The following is a 27281-nucleotide window of genomic DNA, read 5'->3' on the forward strand; positions in this document are numbered from 1 at the left end:
GCTCCCCTTGTTGTTTAGCGTGGCATTCTCACAGAACAGGCCTATATTGACGCTTTAAGCACCTTCTCTCTTCCCACTGTTTAAGAGCAATTCGGGGATCTCGGGGATGGCGATAGCATTTTTCAACACGATTGAGCACCTGTTCATAATGCAGCGCCTGTGGCAGAGATCTTACACGACATTAACATCCCTGTAGTGCACTGGTCTGCACAGAGTTCTGACCTGAATCCTACAGAACACCTTTGGGGTGTTTTGGAACGCCGACTTCGTGCCAGGCCTCACGTACCGACATTGATACTTCTCAGTGCAGCATTCCGTGAAGAATGGCCATTCCCTAAGAAACCTTTCAGCTTCTGCTTGCCTGCGAGAGTTGAAGCTGTCATCAATTCTAAGGGTGGGCCAACACGATATTGAATTCCAGCATTACCGATGGAGGGCGCCACGAACTTAGAAGTCATTTTCAGCCAGGTGTCCGAATACCTTTGGTCACATAGTGTGTATCAAAGACAGCGAACCCGTCGACTATCAATTCGCCGCAGGCAGCCGACACAAGAAGTGGATGAGGTCAAATCGCGAAGGTAGATCGCTATACAACCAATAGCATCCAGTAAACCTAGTCTTTCTGCTATAACAGTCCAGTCAAATCCCCATGGGGGCCAAGATCCTACTTTTATTTTCTGTATTTTAATAAACTTGTCTTTGAAATTACTATCCCCCTTTTCTTCTCAGTTACTCAGATGCACTGTCAACACCTGGGACTGGAAGTGTCGTTCAGTTTCATTCGTGACGTTCAAGCCTAGTGACTCCATAAAAGGAATAATTAATTCTACCTTTCTAGTAAGAGCAAGCTCACTTTACCATACTTTTGGCACCCAGTGTGGGGTGTAACAGAGCAGTAGTAGTATGTAGAAGTGGGCTGAAAAGATCAGGTTTACTACTCAATGCTGTATGTTAACTGCCTTGGTGAAATTTTATTTCGAAATTATTGAATGCGAATTCCTTGACACAAAGGCCTATCAGCAACAGTTCTTTCCGCAAACCATTCATTGTTTGTACATGCCAAGGTGACACTGATAAAGTAGGCTATGCCACATACCGTAATGTGGCGAGTGGAGTGTCAATGTAGATGTTAATCTGCTGCCATGTTGGCTACACATCTGTATGCAATTGACTGCTCAGATACTGCGTCTACACATGTGTCATACACCGTGTACATTCCGTGTCAGCCCGCAGCTCGTGGCCGTGCGGTAGCGTTCTCGCTTCCCACGCCCGGGTTCCCGGGTTCGATTCCCCACGGGGTCAGGGATTTTCTCTGCCTCGTGATGGCTGGGTGTTGTGTGATGTCCTTAGGTTAGTTAGGTTTAAGTAGTTCTAAGTTCTAGGGGACTGATGACCATAGATGTTAAGTCCCATAGTGCTCAGAGCCATTTGAACTATTCCGTGTCATTTCGCCACATCTTTAAACAGAACATACTTTCCTGTGAGTTTTGCCCATAGAACTCTTACCGTGACATGTTTTACATAGTACTCACTCGAGATGCGTCTTCTGCACGTCAAAGTCGACGAAGACGATATGCACGACGTCGTGCGGCCCGCCCACGAAGCTGTAGAGCAGGCAGTCGATGTCTGCTGGGTAGGGCCGCGGGTAGTCGGGGCTGCTGAAGGCGCCGAACTCCTTTCCAAATGTGCTCGTGAACAGCACGCACTCGCACCCTGTAGGGAGAGAGGTCGCAGTTAAGCCTTCATCGGAAATGTGAGATATAAAACTACACCCTTTCATCAACAAACATTTAACCAACTCTGTTGTAACAAACTTTGAAAAACAAACCATTACGAACGTTACTACACTGTGGTTATTAAAACTGTAACACCACGATGGATATCAAATGCGAAATTTTACTTACTGTGCATATACAGAATAGTAGGAAGAATGCATTTGTAAATTCTTCTGTGATACAGCACTGTATAAGAAATTAAGTATACAGAGAAGCAACTTCTGGCAGCAACAACGCCTCTAACGTGGCTGGGCATCAAGTCGAATTGAATTTCAATGACAGAACCATAGAGATGTATGCACGCATGGTCTCGCGGTGATATGAATTAATAAAATTTTCTCAGGCTTCCAGCCACGTCGGGTGGTTAGAATCCCACGACTTTCCGACCGAGCCCTCCTCAGCCATTGTAATGTGGTAAGTGACTGCCGCGTCGTCGTGGCCTCTCCGTCTGGCTGTGGCTTCACTGGTGCTCTGTTCCTCGCCAGATATGGCAATGTTTTCGTCCCGCGTCCGTCGCACCCGCTTCAGCCTTGCGATGGCCGCGGCCCGGGCTGTGCTGAGCTACAAAGCGCCGTCCTTGTTGATGGTGTTTTCAGATATTATTTCTACAGCCTCTTTCTTGACGCTATTCCAAACTCCCTTTGTCCTCATAATGAAAGATGTTACGTCAAACAAAACACTGCGTCGATTTGCCAAGGAGTGTTCTGGCATGGCTGATTTTTCAGGACAGCGTAGGCGTAAGCACCTTCGTGTTCCGTCAAGCGTTGCTCCACTGTGCGTACTATTTGGCCGACGTAGCGACAGCAAAATCGAGGTGGTATTTTGTACACTGTAGGCGTGCGAAGCAACATAGTGCTTCACAGTCTTCGTGTGCTATCGTATTTTTTCTGGGAGCCTCAACACAATGAGCTATTGTGTCACTTCAGGAGCAGGCTAATCTTCCCCGACATAGAGAGACAAAAACACAAGCTTCTTGTACTCTCCTTCGGAGGTGTTTTCCCTGCATGTCCCACCAGAAATAGCCTGTGATGTCTGGCGGTGACTGTAACCGTTTTCCTAGAAGACTTTTTGGAGCCGGCCGCGGTGGTCTCGCGGTTCTAGGCGCGCAGTCAGGAACCGTGCGACTGCTACGGTCGCAGGTTCGAATCCTGCCTCGGGCATGGATGTGTGTGATGTCCTTAGGTTAGTTAGGTTTAAGTAGTTCTAAGTTCTAGGGGACTGATGACCACAGCAGTTGAGTCCCATAGTGCTCAGAGCCATTTTTGAACTTTTCGGAGGTGGCTTATTCTAGCGGCAGATTTTCAGGACGTCAAGGAAAGGCAACGCAGCATCTGCTTCCATCGTAAACCTAATGTGGTCATGAATGCCATTCAGATGTTCTAAGAACTCTACCAGGTTTTCACGTCCTTGTTGCGAGATGACAAAAGTGCCGTTGGCGTAAGGATAAAATCAACTTGGCTTATCTGAAGCCGTGTCCAAAGCTAAGCCTTCAAATTTCTCCATAAAACAATAGGCTATAGATGGAGCTGATGGACTTTGCCACACCGTCCGACTGGTCGAAACACTGGCCTCCATACAGGAAATACGGTGAAGTCAACCTGTGCCTGTGGAAGTAGAGAGAGATTTGAAGAACGTACTGGCAATGGCATCACTCTGTATCGATACAGGTCTGGACAGAAAGGGCAACATATAAGGTGCACGCAAATGAGACCTAGACAGATGGAAATAATAAGTTATTTATTATTTGAAAAGTAACTGGCATAACTATTAAAACATTTGTCCCACTGTGAGACAATACGATCAATGCTTCCTTGGGTAAATGCTTGCGGTGGCCTGTGGTGTCATGATCATACCGAGGCGTGCACATCTTCGTCCTAAGCAAATCGACCCCTCGAATGTCTATCTTCAGAGCTCCAAAAGCATTAAAATCGCATGGGGAGGGATCGGGTCTGCATGGATGAAGTTTAAGGGCCTCCTCGTAAAGCGTAGTCGATAATGTCTTGGCAAAATCGTTCTGTTGGAGGATAATGATCACCCACATATTGCAAAGATTGTTTTGACTACGCTGCAAAAGTTTCAATGAGAAGCTCTTACACGTCCTCTATACATTCCTACTGTCTCTCAGTACGATACGTGAAGAAAAGACATTCGCGGTTGGCGATTTGTTCCAGACGAAGAGGTGCATGCCTGGGTACAATCTTGGTTCCGTAGGCAACCGCGAACATTTTTGCACGAAGGTATTAGCCGTAGTGTCATACAGTGGGATGAATGTATTATCACTTACCGTAGTCATTTTAGCAATAATTAACAGTTTGCTTATATTTTTACCATGCCTGTCGCTTTCATTTCACTTTCCTTATATGGTTCTCCTATGTTGAAAGTAACGTCAGGAAGAGTTTGAAGATAGGGAAGGGTCACCAGTCTTAGCACGCTAGAAATGTAACGAGCGCCCCCCAAATTACCAAAACTGGTGAGATCATATCATGCTGGTAACGCAATGGCACCTCGTACCATCACACCACTGCGTAATGGTTTCATATACAATGTTTTTACAGAGTCTTTTTGCATGAAACAGCTACAGGTGATAGATGACATCATGGGTAACAAATGTTGGAGACAACAGTTCGCTGACGTGTCCCGGCAACGTTTGACGTTATTTAGTACTCCTGGACCTTGGGCCGACGAGACTTCACCGAAATAGCTGGAACTGCTAGCGAGGTGTGCTGCATACTATCTATTAGAGCAAAATGATAGAATGGTTACCAAAAGCTGAAGAATGAGTGCCTCTAAGCGGAGAAATACAGTTTTGAAGCGAATCAGGAAGTTCAATTTTGCTATGCCTGCTCCTTCTCATATAGAGCTGATGACTGGACTATAGGCAACACGAAAGGTTATAGGCGCGCCACAGTGTGCCTACATCCTGCCGCCTCTCACGGGCTCCAATGCAGAAGGATGCCCAGCGTCGCGGGAAGTGTCGGGGGGAAGTGTCAGTAAACATTTCGTAACAAAACTTGCTCTCCATCACGTGCTTTATCACCCCTAGACGTTTGATGCACATGCTTTGAAACACCCTGCGTACATAATATACATGATATTAGCCCTAACTACATAATGTGGTTGCTCTGAAATGTTTTTGGAAATTGGAAATTTGCGGTAAGGTCTTACGGGACCAAACTACTGAGGTCATCGGTCCATAAGCTTGCACACTACTTAATCTAACTTAAACTAACACGATAAGGACAACACACACACACCCATACCCGAGGGAGGACTCGAACTTCCGATGGGGAAGCCGCGCGAACCGTGACAAGACGCCTCAAACCGCAGGGCTAATCTGCGCGGCTCTGAAATTTTAATAATTAGTATATCCAAGTAGGTAGTATAGACTGGTTTGATGTATGTTGTATGCTGCTTTTCTAGCGTTGACAATTTAAAGACCAGCAGAGTTTATGAAGAGTTTCCCGATGTGTCCGATGAGCAGTACTAGTGTCGAAGTACTGATTCCATTTGCCACGACATTCCTGGCGTTCTCTTTATGTCCATTTTTATACGGATGGTTGCGAGACCTCGGCTGTTCAGTATAGAATATTGAATCAAAATCCCCCTAATATCTACGGATCCCAGTTTTGACTGGACCAAACGTGCTAATCTTGCAACATGTCAGTCAGGGAGTCGGGGGATGGTGTAATATAACACCGAAACTGGTTGCTTGGTAAAATAACAACAGGAAATTTGGCCTGCTAAAAGATGTTTTCATTTGACACTCTTCCTGGCGTTCGGCGGAGAAAAGCCTAAGAATCTTAACGTAGGACATAATACTCGCCTGCAACACACCACCGTTCCGCAGCTGCCAGCTGCACAACTTTGAATTTCGTGGCACCCGCATCGAGCGCCATCTGAACGTCAGAAGGCTCGGGTGTGGCGTGCACTGTGGGTCAGCGACGCACGCAGACAGAACGACTCCTGACGCAGAGCTAATAACGACCAACATCGTACAGGCGCTGGCAGAGAGCTTGAATTTGGGAGACTTACCGGAAGTGGACGGTTCTCTCTGCCGCCACGTCAATAGGGGCTCGGAGAAAACTGTCAGCAACATGAACTGTCAGGTATCTGGAGGATACTACATTTTTCCTTTCATTCAGGTATTTAAGGCAACCTTCGAGTTAGAAAACATGTACATTCAAATCCAGTCTGTTAGATGTTGATGAACTTGGCTTTCGGAACGATAGAGACACGAGAGAGGCAATTATGACGTCGCGGTTGATACCGGAAGCAAGACTGAAGAAAAATCAAGACACGTTTACGAGATTGGTCGACCTGGAAAAAGTGTTCGACAGTGTCGAATGGTGCAAGATGTTTAAAATTATGCGAGAAATATGAGTAAGCTTTAGGAAAGACGGGTAATACAATATGTACAACCAAGAGGGAACAATAAGAGTAGAAGAATAGCAAGTGCTCGGATTAAAACGAGTCTAGTCCTTCGCTCCTACTGTTCAATCCATACATAGAAGAAGTAATGTCGGAAAAAAATCATGTGAGGGATTAATATTCAAGGAGAAAGGTTATCAGTGATAAGGTTCGTTGATGACATTGCTATACTCAGTGAAAGTGAAGAAGAATTAGAGAGGATCTGCTGAATGGAATGAACAGTCTGATGGGTACAGAATATGGGGTGAGAGTAAACTGATGAAAGATGACAGTAATAAGAAGTAGCATAAACTAGCACAATAATTAACGTAACATGAGGATGGGTGAATAAGAAGTATATGTAGTTAAGGAATTTTGGGTCCGCAGCTCGTGGTCGTGCGGTAGCCTTCTCGCTTCCCACGCCCGGGTTCCCGGGTTCGATTCCCGGCGGGGTCAGGGATTTTCTCTGCCTCGTGATGACTGGGTGTTGTGTGATGTCCTTAGGTTAGTTAGGTTTAAGTAGTTCTAAGTTCTAGGGAACTGATGACCTCAGATGTTAAGTCCCATAGTGCTCAGAGCCATTTGAACCATTTTGAAGGAATTTTGGTAGCTTTTAAGCAAAATAACCCATGATTTACGAGTAAAGATGGACATCGAAAGCAGCCCAGTGCATTCAATGAGGGCACTCCTGGCCAAAATAAATCTACTAGTATCAAATGGAGGTCATAATTTGAGTAAGAAATTTCTCAGACTGTACAGAAAAGTATGGAAGTGAAACATGGACTTTGGGAAGATCAAAGGATCGAAGCATTTCAGACGTGGTGCTACAGAAGAAAATTGAAAATTACCTGGACTGATAAGGCAAGGAATGAAGAGGTTCTCCACAGGATCGGCTAGTAAAAGAGTATATGGAAAACACTGACTAGAGAAAGGGACTTGATCATAGGACATCTGTTAAGACATCAGGGAATAACTTCCATCGTATTAGAGGGATCTGTGGAGGGTAAAAAAAAAGTTTTGATTATGAGGGGGAAACGCTGTACTCCTTGTTTTTTCAAGATGTTCGTAGGGCCTAAGTAATGAAATTTAAGTTGTTAAGATTCCGGTTATCGGAATTACACTGCTCTTTTACGCGTTGCGCCTAATATCTTACATTCAAATTGCTAAGATTTTAATAATCGGGGAATAAACCCTTGTGTTGTGGTTCTTGATATGGTTGCCGTTATGCCTGATCAACTAAATTCAGTTTTTAATTTTTGTGGTAAAGTATTGGGCAATCGCTGAGCTGCTTCCTCAAAAACTAAGCCTCAATTGTTTACAACTGTTGCACTGTTCCTGATAATTATTGTTTTCTTTTTCTTATTTTAATGACAGTTGTTAAGGATAAGCCCACATAATCTACCAGCCCTTCCACACTTCCTGTGCTCTGGTACAGTTTCAATTGCCTCACAAACTTATTCTTCTTGTGCCTTTCCTCCGCATCGGAGCAAGCCTGGTGTGGTTATTTTTACCGGTTTGGTATGGTTAACTTAAAGGGTGGCCAGATGCTCTTCCTATCGCCACCCATTTACCCATTGGACGGACAAAGTGTGCCCCAACTGTCTGCGTGTAGTGTTATTGAAGTGAAAGTGAGAGAAGGTGTTCTAAATTTTTTCGAAATGTGTAACTGAGGCGGGTAATTGGGTACCAGACCGTTATTCGCGTAGTGGTATGTGGGAAATCGCCTAAAAATTACATCGTGTTTGACCGGCACACCGACTCTAATCGGTGGCCACCAGGTGGGTTCGATCGGCTGCCGGTGGCCTCCTCTTCCCGGTAACAATGCTTTAACACACAAGACTATCCGAGAGGGTTAACGAACTTACAGCGTGAAACCGAAAAGATCCCTATGTGATTTAAAGTCCTGTGGGGTGCACGCTGCGCAAAATATGAGAATTCAGTAAAAAGTAACTGATTTACAAGATAACGTGTCTGTGTCGGCATGGATAGGGCTGCAGGGGCATTAATATGCATATACGCTCGCGTGTGGCAAACGAGAAATGGCGACGGGTGAAAATGGAGGAAAGAGATGCAGTACTAAAGACGAAACGAGGCATGAAAATGCCGAGGGAGAGTGGCTGAATGCGGTTTTCATGGCAGGCTGTTCCGAGCTCTGAGTAGCAGTCGCCCTACTCCTCCCAGGCTGGCCCGGCGATGGGCTAGGCTTATGATGGTGCAGTGTTCCCACGTCCATTATGCCGGTGCCTCGTTACTGGAGTGCGCATAAAATATGCATCCAGCTCCTCGGTTCATTTCGCTGCTCTCACTCGAGGAATAATTCACTGAAGGCTGTCCTCACGTCGTCGAACAAAACCTAATTATTTCAGTGACGTCGGGTGCAGGCGATCAATGATGGTTGCTATCACATGATCACCGTAAAAAGAAACGAGCTCACAACGTTCGTCCGGTAACCAAACGTACCAAGTACCAGTCGGGATGTATTTGTTAACCGCAAAACGGTCACAATCACGACCAGAAAAATCTTTTTCGAAGCCGCCTAGTCGGTTGGACCCTTTTCGACAATCCGTAACCACAATATTTTTGCGGATTTCCTCTACCTGAAACACTGAAAAAATAATACTAATAGCAGCGATAACATACCATATAGTCAGAATTGTTTCCATTAATATCGCTTCGATTGTTCACATGCCGTTGCCTCCTGAAAATACGTAATATCTGGAGATTCTCGTGACAGACAATAGGCCAGCGCAACCTCTACTATTTTCTAGCCTTATATGTTAACGATTCAATAGAGGGGCAGGATTTTTTTCCTACGATAACAAATAAATCAGAAGTGTACTGCTTCAAAGATAGGGTGCTTTGTGACAAAATGTTAGACCAGTGGTACAGTTTCAATAAAACGTTCTCGCTTCACTTGCTACTTCAAATTCAGATGGTATTTTATGTGAATTTCAAGCGGCAAGTTACCCGAGAACTTTTCATTGAAAGACTCTGTCGAGGAAAGTCATCATATCCACACAGTAGAAGAACTATTATTAGTATTTGGATTTAATTTCTAACATAATAAACAGATGGGCACAAACGCTTTGAATATTTTCGAAAAGTTAAAAAAAAGTCTTTTAGTAGTCAATGTCTAAACAATCACACATTACATTATATTTTAATGCAATTTTGTTTGCGATCTTGATTATTAGAAGGTTTTGTAAAAAAAAATTTTAAGAAATTTCCAGTAATTATTTGGTATAATAAATAATTAGAAGATCGGGAGGTTTCAGACTGCTGCAATGTCACCAGAGATTAATGTGTAAAGTATTATTACTAGTGTTTTGCGCTGGGATCCAGTTGTAAATGTGTGGGAGAGCTAAGTATATGAGGTATATTGTTACACATTTTGTACAAGGATGATTTGATAAATCTGGCAAGAAAGCAAGAAAAAATATTTGTTCCGTAAACAACTCAGCTTACCTCATGACATAGTCTCCTTTGAGGTATATGCACTTGGTTCAGTGAGCCTCCACCTTTCTCATCCCATCGGAAAAATGGATTCTATCAAACTATGCAAAATACTCGTTCATTGCAAATATAGTTTCCTCATGTGATGAAAATTTCTATTCAGCAAGCCATATTTCTGAGTTAGGGAGTAGGGAGAATTCAGCTACGGCTATGTCTGGTGAACAGGGTGAATGAGGAACCAATCCAAAACCCAGTTCATGAACTTTCGCCATTTTTAGCGCTGATGTGTGGGATGGTGCATTTTCCTGGTGAAAGAGCATTTTTTGCCTGCCAAGCGCAGCCAGCGCAAGTTCTGACGATCCAGCAATGAAGCATAATATGGTCTAGTTATGGTTCTGCCTTTTCCAAACTAATCTTTGAGGATTGTTTGTTGGGAATCCCAAAAATTTGGTCATCAGCTTTCCAGCTGTCAAAATGGTCTTGCCTTCTTCGATGCTATTTCGCTATCCTTTGTCCCTTGCTTTGACTACCGTTTTGACTCTAATGTGTAATAATGGATCCAGTTTTCATCAATAGATACGAATCGGCGCAAAAAATGTTGCGGTTTGCTATTAAACATTGACAGACATTATTCTGAAATATTGTGCCGCATGCGTTTTTCGTGGTCGCGACACCCACCTCATGAAATGCTTAGCAGTAATACATTTGAGCGTGCGAATGAACAGTGTGTGCAGATGATACAGAAGACATTATTCAGTAGATAGAACGTAGGTATTAAACAGACACAGGCAGAATTTCTATACATACAGAATATGGTGTAACTTACACGGTTTCAGAACCTCAGAGAAGAAGATAATCAATGGAATTGTGCCATTACCTAACTCAAAATCGCTGAGTAGTCCCATTAATATTGCTTAGAGCTGAAGCCACCTTTATATGTGATGGAATCAACAGCACTCGTAACTGACATAGGTGGTCGGATGAAAACTCACATGCCTTTTTGGAGACGTATTTTGAAGAGATGCAATTCCATTTTGTCTCTTAATATATTTTCTATTATGGTTACAAAGAGACTTGCATAACATGTAAATTTAGAATGCTGACAACTCTGGAAATACCTTCCCTTTTTGTCTTGCTACATTCCCTTGTCACTTCGTTGATAATGTATTCTCCTCATAGCCTCTACATGTATGGATCTGTGTAATTAAGCAAGTTATTGTTTTGGAAAAAAAATATTAAGTACTTTTTTAAATGAACCCACCGCCGTTTGACTCTAACGGTGGTTATTTAATAGCGACGTAGGTTTCGGTATTTATGCCATTTACAAGTGATTGAGCTTATGTCATTAACATTTAGTGTGGCTGTGTATCGGGTTTCAAGAAACGAGAATGGCTCGTTGTTTTCAGTGCGTAAAGTACTAACTGTGTGTATCCACTCAGATAAAGCTGTTACTTTACTGTAAAAAGTATTATAATAGCGTCACACTTTAGTATCAATGTCATTTGTGCTTTTTCCGATTGACAGAGGGTTAATCATGTCGTTATCGATATCAAAGGGGCCTACCCTGGGGCAAACGTTGGAAATTTTACCAGGCCAGTTAGTTGGGCTGCGAGCATCTAATGCGTATATGTCTCAGGAAACAGAGGTTATGCGTACAGATAAGGCAGATACAGCGGAGAAAGCAGTCCCAGAGTACATGGAGAGGGGAAAGAAAGAATTTTGCGAGTGGCTGGCTAAAAATTAGCTCTGGTAGGTTTCTCCTGCGATAACGAATGTGAGACTTTTGGAGAGACTTGGAAGAAGGGGAAAGGAAAGTAATTGCATGGAGGCGGAAAGTAAGGAGGTAAGAACTCCCTTACTGGTGCATTTATCTTTCCTAAATCAGAACTGATTGTCATCTAACAAATCATCAATCAGTCTTTTGCATTCTTCAGTGTATCATTCTTGTCAGCAACTTGGATGCAACAGCTGTTAAGATGATTCTGCGATAATTATCATACTCGTCGGTCATTGTTATCTTCGGAATTGTGTGGATAATGTTTTTCTAAAAGTTTGACGGAATATCACCTGTCTTACATACTACTCACCAAAGTGAATAGTCCTTTTTTTTTAGAAATTCCGATGGGATGTTATTCTATCCCTCTGTCTTATTTAATCTGAAGTCGTCCATAGCTCTTGCAAAATCTGATTCCAATACTGGAGCCCCTATCTCTTCTATAACGACTTATGTCTCTTCTATCACGTCATCAAACAAGCCCTTCCTATCATAGAGTCCTTCGGAGTACATTTTCCACACATACACTCTCCTTTGCGTTTAATGCCGGATTTCCCATTACATTCTTAATGTTACAGCCCTTGCTTATAATTTCACCGAAGGCTGTTTAGACTTCTATATGTGTGGATCAGTCCTTCCCACAATCACCTCTTTTCCCGATTTCTTCATATTCCTCATGCAGTGATTTCGCCTTGGTTTCCGTGTACTTCCTATTTCTTTCATTCCTTAGTAAAATGCATTTCCGTATTTTCCTAAACATTTTTAGTACTTCCTTCTTTCATAGATCAGCCTGAGTATTTCCTGTGTGGCCCATAGTTTCTTCTCAGTTACCTTCCTTGTGCCAGTTTTTCTTTCCAGCACCTGGGCCTGCCCTTTTTAGAGATTTCCTTCCTCTTCAACTGAACTGCCTCCTGAGTTATTCATTATCGCACAGCGTCAAGGAACTTCAAATGCGTCTCTTCTTTCCTTAGTATTTCCGTATCTAGCTTCTTTGTGCACTGATTCTTCCTGACTTGTCTCTTAAACTTCCGCCTACTTTTCATTATTACTAAATTGTGATTTGAGTCTATATCTGCTCCTGGTCACGCATTACAATCAAATTTCCGATTTCGGAATCTCTGTCTGAACATGAGATAATATAAATGGAATCTTTACGTATGTTTCGGCCTTTTCCAAGTGTGCCTCCTCCTCTTGTGATTCTTGAACATAGTACTCGCTATCACTAGCCGAAATTTATTTCAGATCTCAATTAGTCTCTATCCTCTCTCGTTCCTAGTACCAAGCCCATTTTCTCCCGTAATCCGCCTTTCTACTTCTTCCGCTTAAACCTCAGTCCAATCCCCCATTTGCATCTACTTTTACCTACTGAAGGCTTGAGATAACCGGGAAGCTACTAAAACGAAACAAAAACATTTGTGCTGCACTATGAATAATATATCCACGAGGCTGTTGTGTAGCCAAGAAAGATGACATCAAGAATCAACTAAGTAATATGTGTGAAGAAATAGTCCTCCATATATTGAAGACCAGTAAGACAATATCATGTGTAGTTAGACGCTCATTGTTGCAAGCAAAATTGCAATCACAGCCTACAGTTATATATTTTTGTGAAGTGGCTTACCATACGTTCAGTCCACATGAAAGCGCTACGTAACGTAAGTGTTAAGTCATAACCAGGAAACTGTGTTGATGTATTCTAATATACATGAAAACGCAGACGCTAAATAGAACCTCATTGTAATTATATATCAATTAAACGATCAGAAATTGGAAACCTCCAATTACGTTTTGCATTAGCCTGCAACCATAAATGAAAACCTAAAGCTGTGTGCTTTATGCAGACCAATATTAAAAGAAAGAAATATACTCACAAGCCATCAACTGTGGGTGTGATATAGATTCTACTTACATGAATAAATCTTTAACACACTGACATGAGCCAAAAACGAAGGATCAGAAAAGGAAGCGCAGCCGTATTAGATACTCGTGTTAGAAATTAAGGAAAACATTTGTAAGAAATAAACCATTACAATGTGAATAGGTTAAACGAGAGCCATGAAACTTATGTCATCAACATAGAAAACGGTAAGACGTCGCACTGTTTTCTAGACAGAGAAATGCTAAAATCCAGCAAGCCCTAAGGAAACCCGGGTGAAGCAAAATTGAGAATAATCTAATAAACCTATAGGGAGAGAACGCCACATGTAAATGCGACTTCATGCTTGAGATTGTAGTACGAAAATGAGGGAGCGAAACCAAGTATATAAAGGAGTGGAGCTTGTAGAGTCATTTAGAGTAGCTACATTGTAATATGTCAAAAGACAAACAAACTGATGTAATCTACTGAAAATCCTCAAAGGATGGTAATACTGACGTTCTGAGTATCATGTGGGGACGTTAGTCCCCTTGTATTGTGTTCCGTATTTTACGTATGGGCGTACATATTAAAGGTCTAAACCAAACAGATTTAAACTCTAAGAGACTACCGAAAGAAAAGCCTCGGCTATGCGTATAATCTAGTAGTAAGAAGGGTCGTAGCTCCACATCTCAAAGGTGCTCATCGTACAAGCACGAATACACATAACAAAAAATTTGAGTATTCAAAATCAAGAATCAAAGGCGTACCCGCACCTACAAACTAAGACTATTAGGGGCTCAACCCAAACAGTAGGGGAGAAAGACAAGGAAACAAAACTTAAATAACGATTACCAATAAAATGTAAGAAATTTCGCTGTGCTTTACCAGAAGGGAATACTAAAATGTCAGAAACCAGTAGGTCAACTGTGGCATGATGCAGTGGATTCTGGCGAAAGAGAACTAGATCCATCAAGTTCCCTACAATGTAGGCAATGTCAAAAAGAATGAAGCAGAAATCCTTTGTTATTGTAGGGAAACGGTAGCGGTTGTGGACATATCATTACAAATCACGATTGATGCCCAATAGAAGGAGGGAAATAAAATGTGAGAAGTAACTACAGCAATAATGTCAAAACAAAAGGCCAATGATGATAGTACATGCAGTAATGTTAATTAGCTTAGGTAAAGTTCAAACGAATGTGTGTTATGATAGTATATCAGCAGGAATTAACGTAGAAGTAACTCGCGAATAGCGGAGTTAGGAAAGAGGTAAATAGCATATAGTACAAAAACTACAAGAGTGAAGAGACTGAACGAATGTATCTGATGCATATGTATCGTCTGCACATATATTTGTTGCAAGGGGAAGATGTACTCTGGTACGTTATGTCAAATCCTAGTATGTTAATAACTACGTAAGGTCATACGTGCTTAACGTTGGGGTAGTTACTGAGACCCAAAACCTTACACGACAAACGTGCGCTAAAGAAACACAGAAACAAAAACTTACCCCGACTGACGTGTAGGAGGAATTCAGTCTCACGAGCAGGCCAAATTGGGGCCAGCATTAAGTGACTAGTACCCGCAGACTTTTTTTCGAAACAAATAAGAAGTAGGATATATCAAACGGAAAGAGCCAGGCTTAAAGTAAGCACATAAGACATAAAATAACGCTTGTACCTAGTTTCTACAATGCACTTCTTTCGTTTATCAATCTAGGACTGCTAGACAAACATTCAGTCCGAACCGATAAAAGATGGAAATCAGTGTAGACGTAGGTCTATGTCAAAGAGAGGCATCTCAGGTGCATGTTATTATAAACCTCAAGGGTCGCGAAACGTCGTAACCAAAAGCGAAGGGGCTAGGAAAACTGCCACACTCAGTCATTAGGAGAGTAGCATAAAACCAACATTAAACGGAAAAACAGGAAACATCCGTTTGTTTGTAAAAACAACAAGACAACTAATGGAGTAAAGTGTGCTAAGGAAGCATATACACTCCTGGAAATGGAAAAAAGAACACATTGACACCGGTGTGTCAGACCCACCATACTTGCTCCGGACACTGCGAGAGGGCTGTTACAAGCAATGATCACACGCACGGCACAGCGGACACACCAGGAACCGCGGTGTTGGCCGTCGAATGGCGCTAGCTGCGCAGCATTTGTGCACCGCCGCCGTCAGTGTCAGCCAGTTTGCCGTGGCATACGGAGCTCCATCGCAGTCTTTAACACTGGTAGCATGCCGCGACAGCGTGGACGTGAACCGTATGTGCAGTTAACGGACTTTGAGCGAGGGCGTATAGTGGGCATGCGGGAGGCCGGGTGGACGTACCGCCGAATTGCTCAACACGTGGGGCGTGAGGTCTCCACAGTACATCGATGTTGTCGCCAGTGGTCGGCGGAAGGTGCACGTGCCCGTCGACCTGGGACCGGACCGCAGCGACGCACGGATGCACGCCAAGACCGTAGGATCCTACGCAGTGCCGTAGGGGACCGCACCGCCACTTCCCAGCAAATTAGGGACACTGTTGCTCCTGGGGTATCGGCGAGGACCATTCGCAACCGTCTCCATGAAGCTGGGCTACGGTCCCGCACACCGTTAGGCCGTCTTCCGCTCACGCCCCAACATCGTGCAGCCCGCCTCCAGTGCTGTTGCGACAGGCGTGAATAGAGGGACGAATGGAGACGTGTCGTCTCCAGCGATGAGAGTCGCTTCTGCCTTGGTGCCAATGATGGTCGTATGCGTGTTTGGCGCCGTGCAGGTGAACGCCACAATCAGGACTGCATACGACCGAGGCACACAGGGCCAACACCCGGCATCATGGTGTGGGGAGCGATCTCCTACACTGGCCGTACACCACTGGTGATCGTCGAGGGGACACTGAACAGTGCACAGTACATCCAAACCGTCATCGAACCCATCGTTCTACCATTCCTAGACCGGCAAGGGAACTTGCTGTTCCAACAGGACAATGCACGTCCGCATGTATCCCGTGCCACCCAACGTGCTCTAGAAGGTGTAAGTCAACTACCCTGGCCAGCAAGATCTCCGGATCTGTCCCCCATTGAGCATGTTTGGGACTGGATGAAGCGTCGTCTCACGCGGTCTGCACGTCCAGCACGAACGCTGGTCCAACTGAGGCGCCAGGTGGAAATGGCATGGCAAGCCGTTCCACAGGACTACATCCAGCATCTCTACGATCGTCTCCATGGGAGAATAGCAGCCTGCATTGCTGCGAAAGGTGGATATACACTGTACTAGTGCCGACATTGTGCATGCTCTGTTGCCTGTGTCTATGTGCCTGTGGTTCTGTCAGTGTGATCATGTGATGTATCTGACCCCAGGAATGTGTCAATAAAGTTTCCCCTTCCTGGGACAATGAATTCACGGTGTTCTTATTTCAATTTCCAGGAGTGTATGTGCCATATATATTGCACATAGTAAAGTATCATGAAAGAGATCCAGAGAATTACTAATAAATAAAACTACATAGTGCAAAGTCGTAAAGGTTCACCGTAAAATATGGCCTCCAAATCTGAATGGATAAAACTTACGCAAACACTCGTAGAACACTTCGTTCTCCAACTCTAAGTCGTTCAGTAAGATCATAAGCTGCATATGTGAATGGATACAAATTTCTAAATCTTTTAAAAGGTCCATTGCACCTCCGTTGTCTATAAATGTAAAACCTTAAGATTCGACGTGTTTAAGTATTCTTGGAATGTAGAATGTTAACGGTGTAGAGATATATGTTACCAGTACTTTTCCGTAAAACAACTACAAGCATGACCGATGTAAGTGGAGTCGTAATCGACACACGTTATTTTATACACACCTAGGAATGGATCAGAACGTTGTACAGAACATGTGAAGAATTTAAATAATGTGCTTTGTTACTGAACACTATATTAACGTCTTGTTTTGTGAAAAATGCGTGCACTATTAGTTGAAACAGGGACAATGTAATTCATATTTGTAGAAACTTCTTGCCTACTTCGGTGTCGTTCAAGAAAGATCTCATTTGCTATCTCAGAGTTTTTAAGAACCTTTGAGTGTATGTGATCGATCGGTTCTGGTTGAAATTCAGTATTGAATGCTATGTTTTTTAGAATATAGATACATCTAAAGGTATTTCCGTTAATCTGTTGACTAAACTGTGAAGGAAGGAAGTTTTATATCTATTATAGTGGGCAGAGCGTAATTTGTTATTCGCATCCGTAGTCTTTGGCTTTCTGTAGATGAAGAACCTATGATTCCCACTGCTGTTCATTAGTGTAATATCTATAAAAATTAATTTTGCTGCTGTCTATCCTTTCCCTACATGAACTGCATCTTGAGATGTATGCTGTTCAAATCCTCCAAGATTTTCATTAAACTGTCGCCGTCATCTTTAAATAGTAGCAATAAATCATCAACGCATCGATAATAACATAGGATGAAATTAGTTAATTTTTACTGTTCTGTGAAAAACTTTTCTTGAAGTTGATTGACGAAGATGTTTGCTAGTGTACCTGTGAGGAAACATCCTATCGCTAAGGCATCATGCTCGTCTGGAAAACTCACCTTTGAAACAAAAACAATTTGCACCACTTATTTGTGATTCTGGAGTGGCAGCTCGTCCTACAGTTCCCAGATTATGGAGGTCTTTTTGTGTTTTCTTGGTATAATAGACCTAGCGAGTACGACATTCAGTTTTGAAGTCACTTTTGCAGCTTAGACCTCTTTCTGTCATGATCACACAATAAACACTTTCGTCCGCGTTGTGACTTAGAGGACGACGTTTCTCCTGTTGCCCTGTAGGTGGTAAATATCTCCGACACGAAGTCTCTTGGAACACCAAGAACTATGGCTGCCTTAGTTGCGGAAGCTCCGACATAATGCACTCAAAACTACTCAGAACACGATTCTAACCAAAACTGACACTTGATAGGCATTGCTAGTATTTCACGGGTGCCGTTCGTGTTCAGATAAAACAGCGCCACCTGCAGGCTTCCCTAGCATCTGTATATACACTCAAGCACGCATCTCTCGCGGTGTTCCCATAGTTTTGTCCCATGTACACCTGTCGTCGTCAGTAATTACACTATGCGATCATAAGTATCCAGCCATCCCCAAATACATACTTTTCTCATATTAGGCGTATTGTGCTGTCACCTACAGTCAGGTCCTCTATATCATCGACCTCAGCAGTCATTAGACATCGTGAGAGAGCAGAATGGGGCGCACCGCGGAACTCACGGACTTCGAACGAGTCAGGTTATTGGGTGTCACTTGTGTCATACGCCTGTACGCGACATTTCGTAAACATCCCTAGGTCCACTGTTTCCTATGTGATAGTGAAATGGAAACGTCGAGGGACACATAGGCCTACAGCACAAAAGCGTACAGGCCGACGTCGTCTGTTGACTGACAGAGACCGCCGACAGTTGGAGGGGATCGTAATACGTAATAGGCAGACATCTATCCAGACCAACAAAAAAAATGGTTCAAATGGCTCTGAGCACTATGGGACTCAACTGCTGAGGTCATTAGTCCCCTAGAACTTAGAACTAGTTAAACCTAACTAACCTAAGGACATCACAAACATCCATGCCCGAGGCAGGATTCGAACCTGCGACCGTAGCGGTCTTGCGGTTCCAGACTGCAGCGCCTTTAACCGCACGGCCACTTCGGCCGGCCACAGACCAACACGTAGGAATTCCAAACTGCATCAGGGTCCACTGCAAGTGCTATGACAGTTAGGCGGGAGGTGAGAAAACTTGGATATCATGGTCGAGCGGCTGCTCATAAGCCACACATCACGCCGGTAAATGCCAAACGACGCCTCACTTGGCGTAAGGATCTTAAACATTGGACGACTGAAGAGTGGAAAAACGTTGTGTGGAATTACGAATCACGGTACACAATGGGGCGATCCGATGACAGGTTGTGGGCATGCCGTCATCTGCCAGCGTGTGCAGTACCAACATTAAAATTCTGAGGTGGTGGTGTTGTGGTGTGGTCGTGTTTTTCAAGGAGGGGGCTTGTTGTTTAGTGTGGCACTATCACAGCACAGGCCTACATTGATGTTTCGAGCACCTTCTTGCTTCCCACTGTTGAAGAGCAATTCGGGTTTGGCGACTGCATCTTTCAACACGATCGAGTACCTGTTCTTAATGCGCGGCCTGTGATGATGTGGTTACACGACAATAACATCACGGTAATGGACTGGTCTGCACAGAGTCCTGAACTATATCCTACAGAACACCTTTGGGAAGTTTTCGAACACCTACTTTGTGCCAGGCCTCACCGACTGACATCGATACCTCTCCTCAGTGCAGCACTCCGTGAAGAATGGGCTGCCATTCCCCAAGAAACCTTCCAGCACCTGACTGAACGTATGCTTGTGAGAGTGGAAGCTGTCATCAAAGCTAAGGGTGGGCCAACACCGCATTAAACTCCAGCATTAGCGATGGAGGGCGCCACGAACATGTAAGTCATTTTCAGCCAGGTGTCCGGATACTTTTGATCACATAGTGTATATACACTCCAAGCAATGGCTTCGCCTACACTTTTTGCCATTAATGTTTCCCTCTCGCACCGTGGAAGTTATTCTCTGATGCCTTGTCATATCTCCTATCATCCTAAACCTTCTCTATAGGAACTTTCCTACATTTTTCTGGTCACCAATTCTGTGGAGAAACTCCGCGTTTCTTGTCAGTCTTCTTAAATTTTAGCATTCTTCTGCAACGCCTCCATACTCTGCAGTTCGGCGTTCCCTACAGTCCATGATCCAGACCGTACAACACTGCGTTCTACACGTGTATTTTAAGATATTTCTGACACATGTTCCCATATTTGATATCAATAGACTCCTTATGGCGAGTAATGCAGTCTTTACCTGCTTTCTGCACTGAAGCGCCAAAGAAACTGGAATAGGCATGCGTGTTCAATGTAAGAGATATATAAACACGCAGAATACTGTCCTGCTGTCGGCAACGCCTCTATAGGAACATTCTCTTCAGTTTAAACATTCCGCTGGCGGCCAGTCTCCCCAGATCTGAACGTTATTGATCACATTTGGGATGCATTGCAACGTGCTGTTCAGAAGAGATCTTCAGCCCTTCGTACTCTTAAAGATTTATAGGCAGCCCTGCAGGATTCATGGTGTCAGATCCGTCCAGACATTACTCGAGTCCATGACGTCTCGTGTTGCGGCACTTCTAGGTGCTAGCAGGGGATCTGCTTGATAATAGGCAGTGCATCAGTTTTTTTTGGCTCTTTAGTGTATGTTCTCCTTGACCCGCCAGGGTAGCCGAGAGCGCTAACGCGCTGCGTTCTGGACTCGGGCAGGCGCGCCGGCCCCAGATCGAATCCGCCCAGCGAATTAACGACGTGGGCCGATGTGCCGGCCAGCCTGGATGTGGTTTTTAGGCGGTTTTCCACATCCCGCTAGGTGAATACCGGGCTGTTCCCCATGTTCCGCCTCAGTTATACGGCACACAGACATCTGAACACTTTTGCACTATTCCATGGGTTACACTCGACGCAGACAGTTGGGGGTACACTAATTCCGTCCCGGGGGTACGGGGTGGCGGCAGGCAGGGCTTCCGGCCACCCCTTAAATATTAACATGCCAAATCCGATGAACGATGGCTGATCCTGTGTAACTGCGGGACAAGGCTCAAGAGACAGAATAGTGTATGTTCTCCTTGCTTCCCGCCATGCATTATTTTGGCTCCAAGGTAGCAGAAATTACTCAGTTCTGCTACGTGGTCCCTAAATTCTTTTGTCTATACTCAAATCTGATGCTCTTCATTACTTTAGTTTAATCTTGGTTAATTGTTTTATATGTATAATTTGTGCTCAGTCTGTTCATTGCTTACAATAAGTCCAGTAATCTTCCTTCAGTTTCACTGAGGATCAGGAAATCATCAACGAATCTTGGCATTGATATCCTTTCACCGCGAAGTTTAATGCAAGATATACTCTTTTATTTTCATGTTTACTTCTTGGATATACAGCACCGGAAAAAGATTACATTTTAATCGGAACAGCAATATCTTGTTCTTACATCCTTACTGGTCCCTCTAAGTTCATACAGGTATTTTATATTTTCCGTCTTTCCCTAGAGCGTGTGCTTGGTTTTATGAGAATTTCTCACGTATATAAAGGGCAACTTCTTTATATACGTAAAAATCTTTTGAAATTGTCTTTATATTTCTTAGGTCAGTTTTTTGTTATCCGTAACACCAACCTGCGTGTTTGATGTCTTTAACTTTCCTAAAGCCAAATTTAGCGTCGTAAGTCAGATCCTCAATTTAGTTTTATATTATTCTTTCGTTGTCACTTTCCCGAATAATTTTATAAATTATGCAGGAATGTTAATCTTCCCTTAACTTTGTTTGCAGAAAAGTCCTCCTAGGCTGGGTCAACCCTAGCTCTAATAGAGATTTTCCTAAGTCCTCCAAAAAGAGATCCATTGCATGTGTTATGTGACACCTAGTAGAAAAGTTTAACTTGACGCTAGAGAAAGAATTAGGGGCATGAAGGTGATATAGATGATTATGATAGTAGATGGTTGTGGTTGTTCAGTGGAAGTTTTACATATTAATGGAGTGATTAGTACAGTACAAACTGAGGCAGAGGACGGCATCCAACTACTGCAGAAACATAAGATTGAGGGAGTTATTTACATCGTGTCTTTTCTAAATGTTTAGCTCTAAACAAAGAACAGAAAACATTATCTGAATCGTATATAATTATGCGATGATATCCGTTTTGGCATTTATTCACCCGCAGCAAAGGCAACATGAGTATCATACTGGGACACACGCATCCGCAGATGTGTGAGTACTGTAGTTTGCGCTTACAGGTATACAGTCTCTCTCTCTCTCTCTCTCTCTCTCTCTCTCTCTCTCTCTCGCTCTCTCTCCCCTCTTTCTCTCTCTTTGACGCACATACAAATAATGATTACAATTATTATCAGCAAAACCGGTTTGAGTTCGCTGACAACCTTGGTAGTCACGGAGGACAAATTACTGCACCAAACATGCCCTAAGCGAAAGCTACCTAACAAATATTAGCCAAGTCAATCGGTCCTCATGTACCAGCCAAGCGCCAATTACTCGGAATATTTGAACAGCGCAGATCAATAGTGATGTATGGCCTATAAACACAGCGTTGCCGTGTTTAATGTTATTATAGCAGTAACGCAGGCTCAAGTAACATATGACATGCGATGTTATATTGTTGCACGTATCCGGCAGTTTCGAAGCCTGCCTGAACGTCAATGGTCATATTGCACCATGTCTGTTATGAGAGAAATTTCGAGGAACATAGTCTTGTTTATCGCTCTGTTAGTGCAGTTAAAAGGGTCTCCACTAGAACAGAGCAAAATATGACATCCCAGAACAATGGGAAGGGATAATTTGCCGCCTAATGACACATGCATTACATGTCGACAACGTGATCAAAATTAAACCAATATATTTTCATTCATCTACCTAGAAATGTGACGTATTTCTGAGTTCCCTAACATTTCTTTATCTGCTTCACTTGTTTGTTTTGAAACCATGGACTTAAAATTTTAACATTGGTACTTTTCGTAACGTTTTCTGCAGGCGGCCATTTCTTAGCATTTCTCTCCCAATTCGTTGTTCTTGTTTCCTTACAATGTGGCACGCTTTTCGCTCTTTTTTTAAATTTGTGAGCTGCTACTGCCGCTTCTTCTTTCGACTAGCTTTCTTCCATCCGTTTCACGCTTTGTTGTTTTCTGCTCATGAATTCCTTTTACCAACTAAAGAACGAACACAATATTGCAATTCTTGTGTTATCCTGATTACGACGCAAAGTTCCCATGGATATGCATGTACGTCCAAAGGAACTTTGCATCCTAGAGCAATACAGTTATTGCAATATCATATTTATCTGCCGGACACGCGACTTTCAAGTACAACGTCTTACCTGTACGGAAATATACATAATGGATGTACAAGTAGACGTCGTTGACGCAGGTTTGACGACGTATAGAAGTTTGGGCCTAGTCGCGCGTCGTGCACGGATAGCCAAATTGCCTGCCAGCACGGTAGCTCAGCGAGTTCGGTCAGAGGGTTAGCTGCCTTCTGTATTAAAATAAAATGAGTGAACGGACCAACGATGAATTTGAACAGGTGTCATTGGACGTCCACCCCGAACAAATCCAACGAACAATAGCGAACAAAATGAGATCAGAAAAAGGGGTAAGGCGACCGCCCGCGATACGTGGGAAATCCGGGTTCGAGGCCCAGTCCGCCACACATTTCAACTGTTGTCATTATTTTCTACAGCCGATGGTAGTCCTTATGAGCAATTGCGAATTCGTTTTATGTGTAAAGAACGAACGTCTTCCCTTCAGATTATTTTCAGTTCTTTCACTGTAGATGGTCTATGCATTTATTGCTACGACGTCTGGAACGTCATAAGACATAGACCTAAGCATCGCCTGTAAGCAATCTTAATCGAATACTTAAGATTCATCACGCTGGCTTACCCGCCTTCTTTAACATAATTGTGTAATGTAAGTCAGATTTCTTCACGCAGACTGTGATTTGTTGACCTATTTTGTTTACTGCTCCTACTAACGACTTTCCTTCTGTTGATGTTTCTCGGTAAGCTGAAGGGATGTGAAGAAACCGTCAGTTGCAACGTTCCCTCCTTGGTTTACAAATGATTGTGCGAGCAGATGAACGATATACTCTCCCAGTGGCTGGTCATCTGGTGCTACTTCTTCCTCAATGAAGCGAAAACCAACAGAAGAGTGTAGAAAGAAATTGGAGACTGAATGGCAACAAAGTAAGAACAAGGGAAACAAAAAACCCTATTTTACCTACGACCCGACAACGGTTAACGCTGAAGTTACCACTATTACCTTACTTTATGGCAATTGAAAAGGCCATGGAACACGGAAACTGTTCAAATTAAATGATGACCAACTGTTCACGTGTAATGGAGGAGACCAAATGCTTTTAGCCTGCAGTGTTTTAAAGAGAGAGACGCGCACAGGAAGCAAATAACTAACACAGGAGAGCGATAGCCCATCATTAAATCAGACTTAGTTAAAAAATTCACGATAACTTTTTGAAACTTTTGTTGTTCATACAGTTCTCAGATGTGTGCCGGTCTATTAGTCGACTAGCCTGAAAAACCCATACGTATGCTACAACGCTAGCAGATTTAGAATAATAACTCAGGATAAAGATCTGCGTGTGTGAACATAAATGTCACAGTCCAGTAAATTGTATAATCTTGATGCATTACCATTTTCAATTTGGAGAGATATATATCTTATATAACTCTATGAGTTATATTATCTTTGTTAATCTAAGATTCTGCAGAGATTTTAAGTTAAATTTCAAACACGTAATATTACAACGTAAAGGAACATATTAAATAAATAAATAATTATAATAATGTAGCTAGAGAACAGTAATCTGCAGGGGAAAGTAGTGATTGGAAATGCGAAGAACAAAGAAATGAGATTAGATATTAGCATTATACTGCAGTGTCGAACTTGGGACCAAAGAGGAATCTATAGCGAACCCAATGACTCGAACAGAAATCTACTACGGATTCATTTCCCAGTTTTAATATCAAGGTACAAGATGTCAAATGAAAGTTACTGAAACGTAACCGGATCATTTAAAAAAAAACTGAAATTGCTACTAATGCGATCTGATAGTCATTTACGTACAAAGTGAAAAGGAATGGTTTCACCACACTTCTATCGATAAAATCTGATTTTATTCCTTTAGGTTGCTTCGTTGTCGAGAGTTTACAATGACCGAACCCACTAGGTACATCTCTACATCCTGTATGCAGAGTGCTAGATACGTGATTGATAACATACTGACAATGAGATCTAGATAAACCTTTTCCGATGACCTCATCATGGGGCGGGAGCGGATGAGGTTCGTTACTGTCTCCCGGCTCCCAGAACAACCGGCGCAGACGATCTGAGCTCCCTAGCCTAAGAATAGTAGAGCAAACGTTAGGAATATACACTGAAGATATGCTCTAAAAGCAGCTTGATTTAAGTAAAATCCACAACACTGGCATGTTCTAGAACTACAGTCGTGCATTGTTTGGCAGGGGTGGTGGTGGTGGTAGCGGTGGGGGGTGGGGTGGAAGGGGGATTGAGGGGGAGGCGTGGTCGGTGATTCTGAGGACATGATCTGCAAAATGTTTCATTTACATCAGTCACCTCTTATCATTTACAATGTATGGTAACAGAAACGAGAAAAAAATGTCTCTAAGCGCTATGGGACTTAACATCTGAGGACCCATAGACTTAGAACTACTAAAACGTAAACAACCTAAGGACATCACACATATCCATGCCCGAGGCAGGATTCGAACCTGCGACCGTAGCAGCAGCGTGGTTCCGGACTGAAGCGCCTAGAACCGCTCGGCCACAGCGGCCGGCAGCAACTAGAAGCTCGTAAATTATTGTCAGTAATGGAGAAATTTACTCCCAAATTTTGTACAAGATTAATCAAACAGGCATTTGTGCTTCGTTGACTTCTACCGACTTCAGCTTTGTGGTAGTTAGTACTATGGCATTCACCTTCGTAGTGCTGCAGCGATTGAACACTGCTTCACAAGCTTGTCATTACTGTGTGAAGAAACAGTTAAATACTTCAGTTTCGTTGTTATCTGTTTCCCTTCATTTCCCGTTGACAAGTACCTGGATAATACAAAATTGTTAAGGCTTTCGTGGCCACTTGTTGACAAACTGCCTATTGGCTTCTGTCTCGGGTTCTTCGGCCGACGTTCATCTAATGATTTTTCTGACGTTTCGCCAGCACGAGTGGCTGGCATTGTCAAAGCTTCACCCTCCATTGCCGGTGGTGAACTGGTATCCAGATGAACGTCGGCCGAAGAACCCGAGACAGAAGCCAATAGGCAGTTTACCTGGATAATGTTTTTCGTGCCAATGGCTTTTCTCCTAAACGATTTTGTCACTCGCGATTATAATTCCCAGTCTCGCCTCGAATGTGACGCATTCAAGTCTTAACTGAATAATAACTACACTGTTATTCACATTTGATGAACAAAGTAAGAACGTATGGACTATCAGACCAATTGTGTGATTGGGTTGAAGAGTTCCTAGATAACAGAAAGCAGCATGTCATTCTCAATGGAGAGAAGTCTTCCGAAGTAAGAGTGATTTCGGGTGTGTCGCAGGGGAGTGTCGTAGGACCGTTGCTATTCACAGTATACATAAATGACCTTGTGGATGACATCGGAATTTCACTGAGGGTTTTTGCGGATGATGCTGTAGTATTTAGAGAGGTTGTAACAATGGAAAATTGTTCTGAAATGAAGGAGGATCTGCAGCGAATTGACGCATGGTGCAGGGAATGGTAATTGAATACCAATGTAGACAAGTGTAATGTGCTGAGAATACATAGAAAGATAGATCCCTTATCATTTAGCTACAATATAGCAGGTCAGCAACTGGAAGCAGTTAATTCCTTAAATTATCTGGGAGTACGCATGAGGAGTGATTTAAAATGGAATGATCATATAAAGTTGATCGTTGGTAAAGCAGATGCAAGACTGAGATTCATTGGAAGAATCCTAAGGAAATGTAATCCGCAAACAAGGGAAGTAGTTTACAGTACGCTTGTTCGCCCACTGCTTGAATACTGCTCAACAGTGTGGGATCCGTACCAGATAGGGTTGATAGAAGAGATAAAGAAGATTCAACGGAGAGCAGCGCTCTTCGTTACAGGATCATTTAGTAATCGCGAAAGCGTTACGGAGATGATAGATAAACTCCAGTGGAAGACTCTGCAGGAGAGACGCTCAGTAGCTCGGTACGGGCTTTTGTTGAAGTTTCGAGAACATACCTTCACCGAGGAGTCAAGCAGTATATTGCTCCCTCCTACGTTTATCTCGCGAAGAGACCATGATGACAAAGTCAGAGAGATTAGAGCCCACACAGAGGCATAACGACAATCCTTCTTTCCACGAACAATACGAGACTGGAA

The 27281-nt window shown here is 43.2% G+C and overlaps 1 protein-coding gene across 1 annotated transcript in view; it reads right to left on the reverse strand.

Moving 5' to 3' along the window:
• LOC126234651 (suppressor of lurcher protein 1-like) overlaps positions 1-27281 on the reverse strand; it is a 652665-nt gene that overhangs the window by 384582 nt on the left and 240802 nt on the right. Inside the window, exon 4 of the mRNA XM_049943382.1 lies at positions 1533-1713. Within this exon, the coding sequence (XP_049799339.1) occupies positions 1533-1713 (181 nt within the window). The remainder of the gene's footprint in view (positions 1-1532; positions 1714-27281) is intronic.

This window comes from Schistocerca nitens, chromosome 2 (assembly GCF_023898315.1).
Source record: "Schistocerca nitens isolate TAMUIC-IGC-003100 chromosome 2, iqSchNite1.1, whole genome shotgun sequence".
In the NCBI taxonomy this organism is placed as follows: domain Eukaryota; kingdom Metazoa; phylum Arthropoda; class Insecta; order Orthoptera; family Acrididae; genus Schistocerca; species Schistocerca nitens.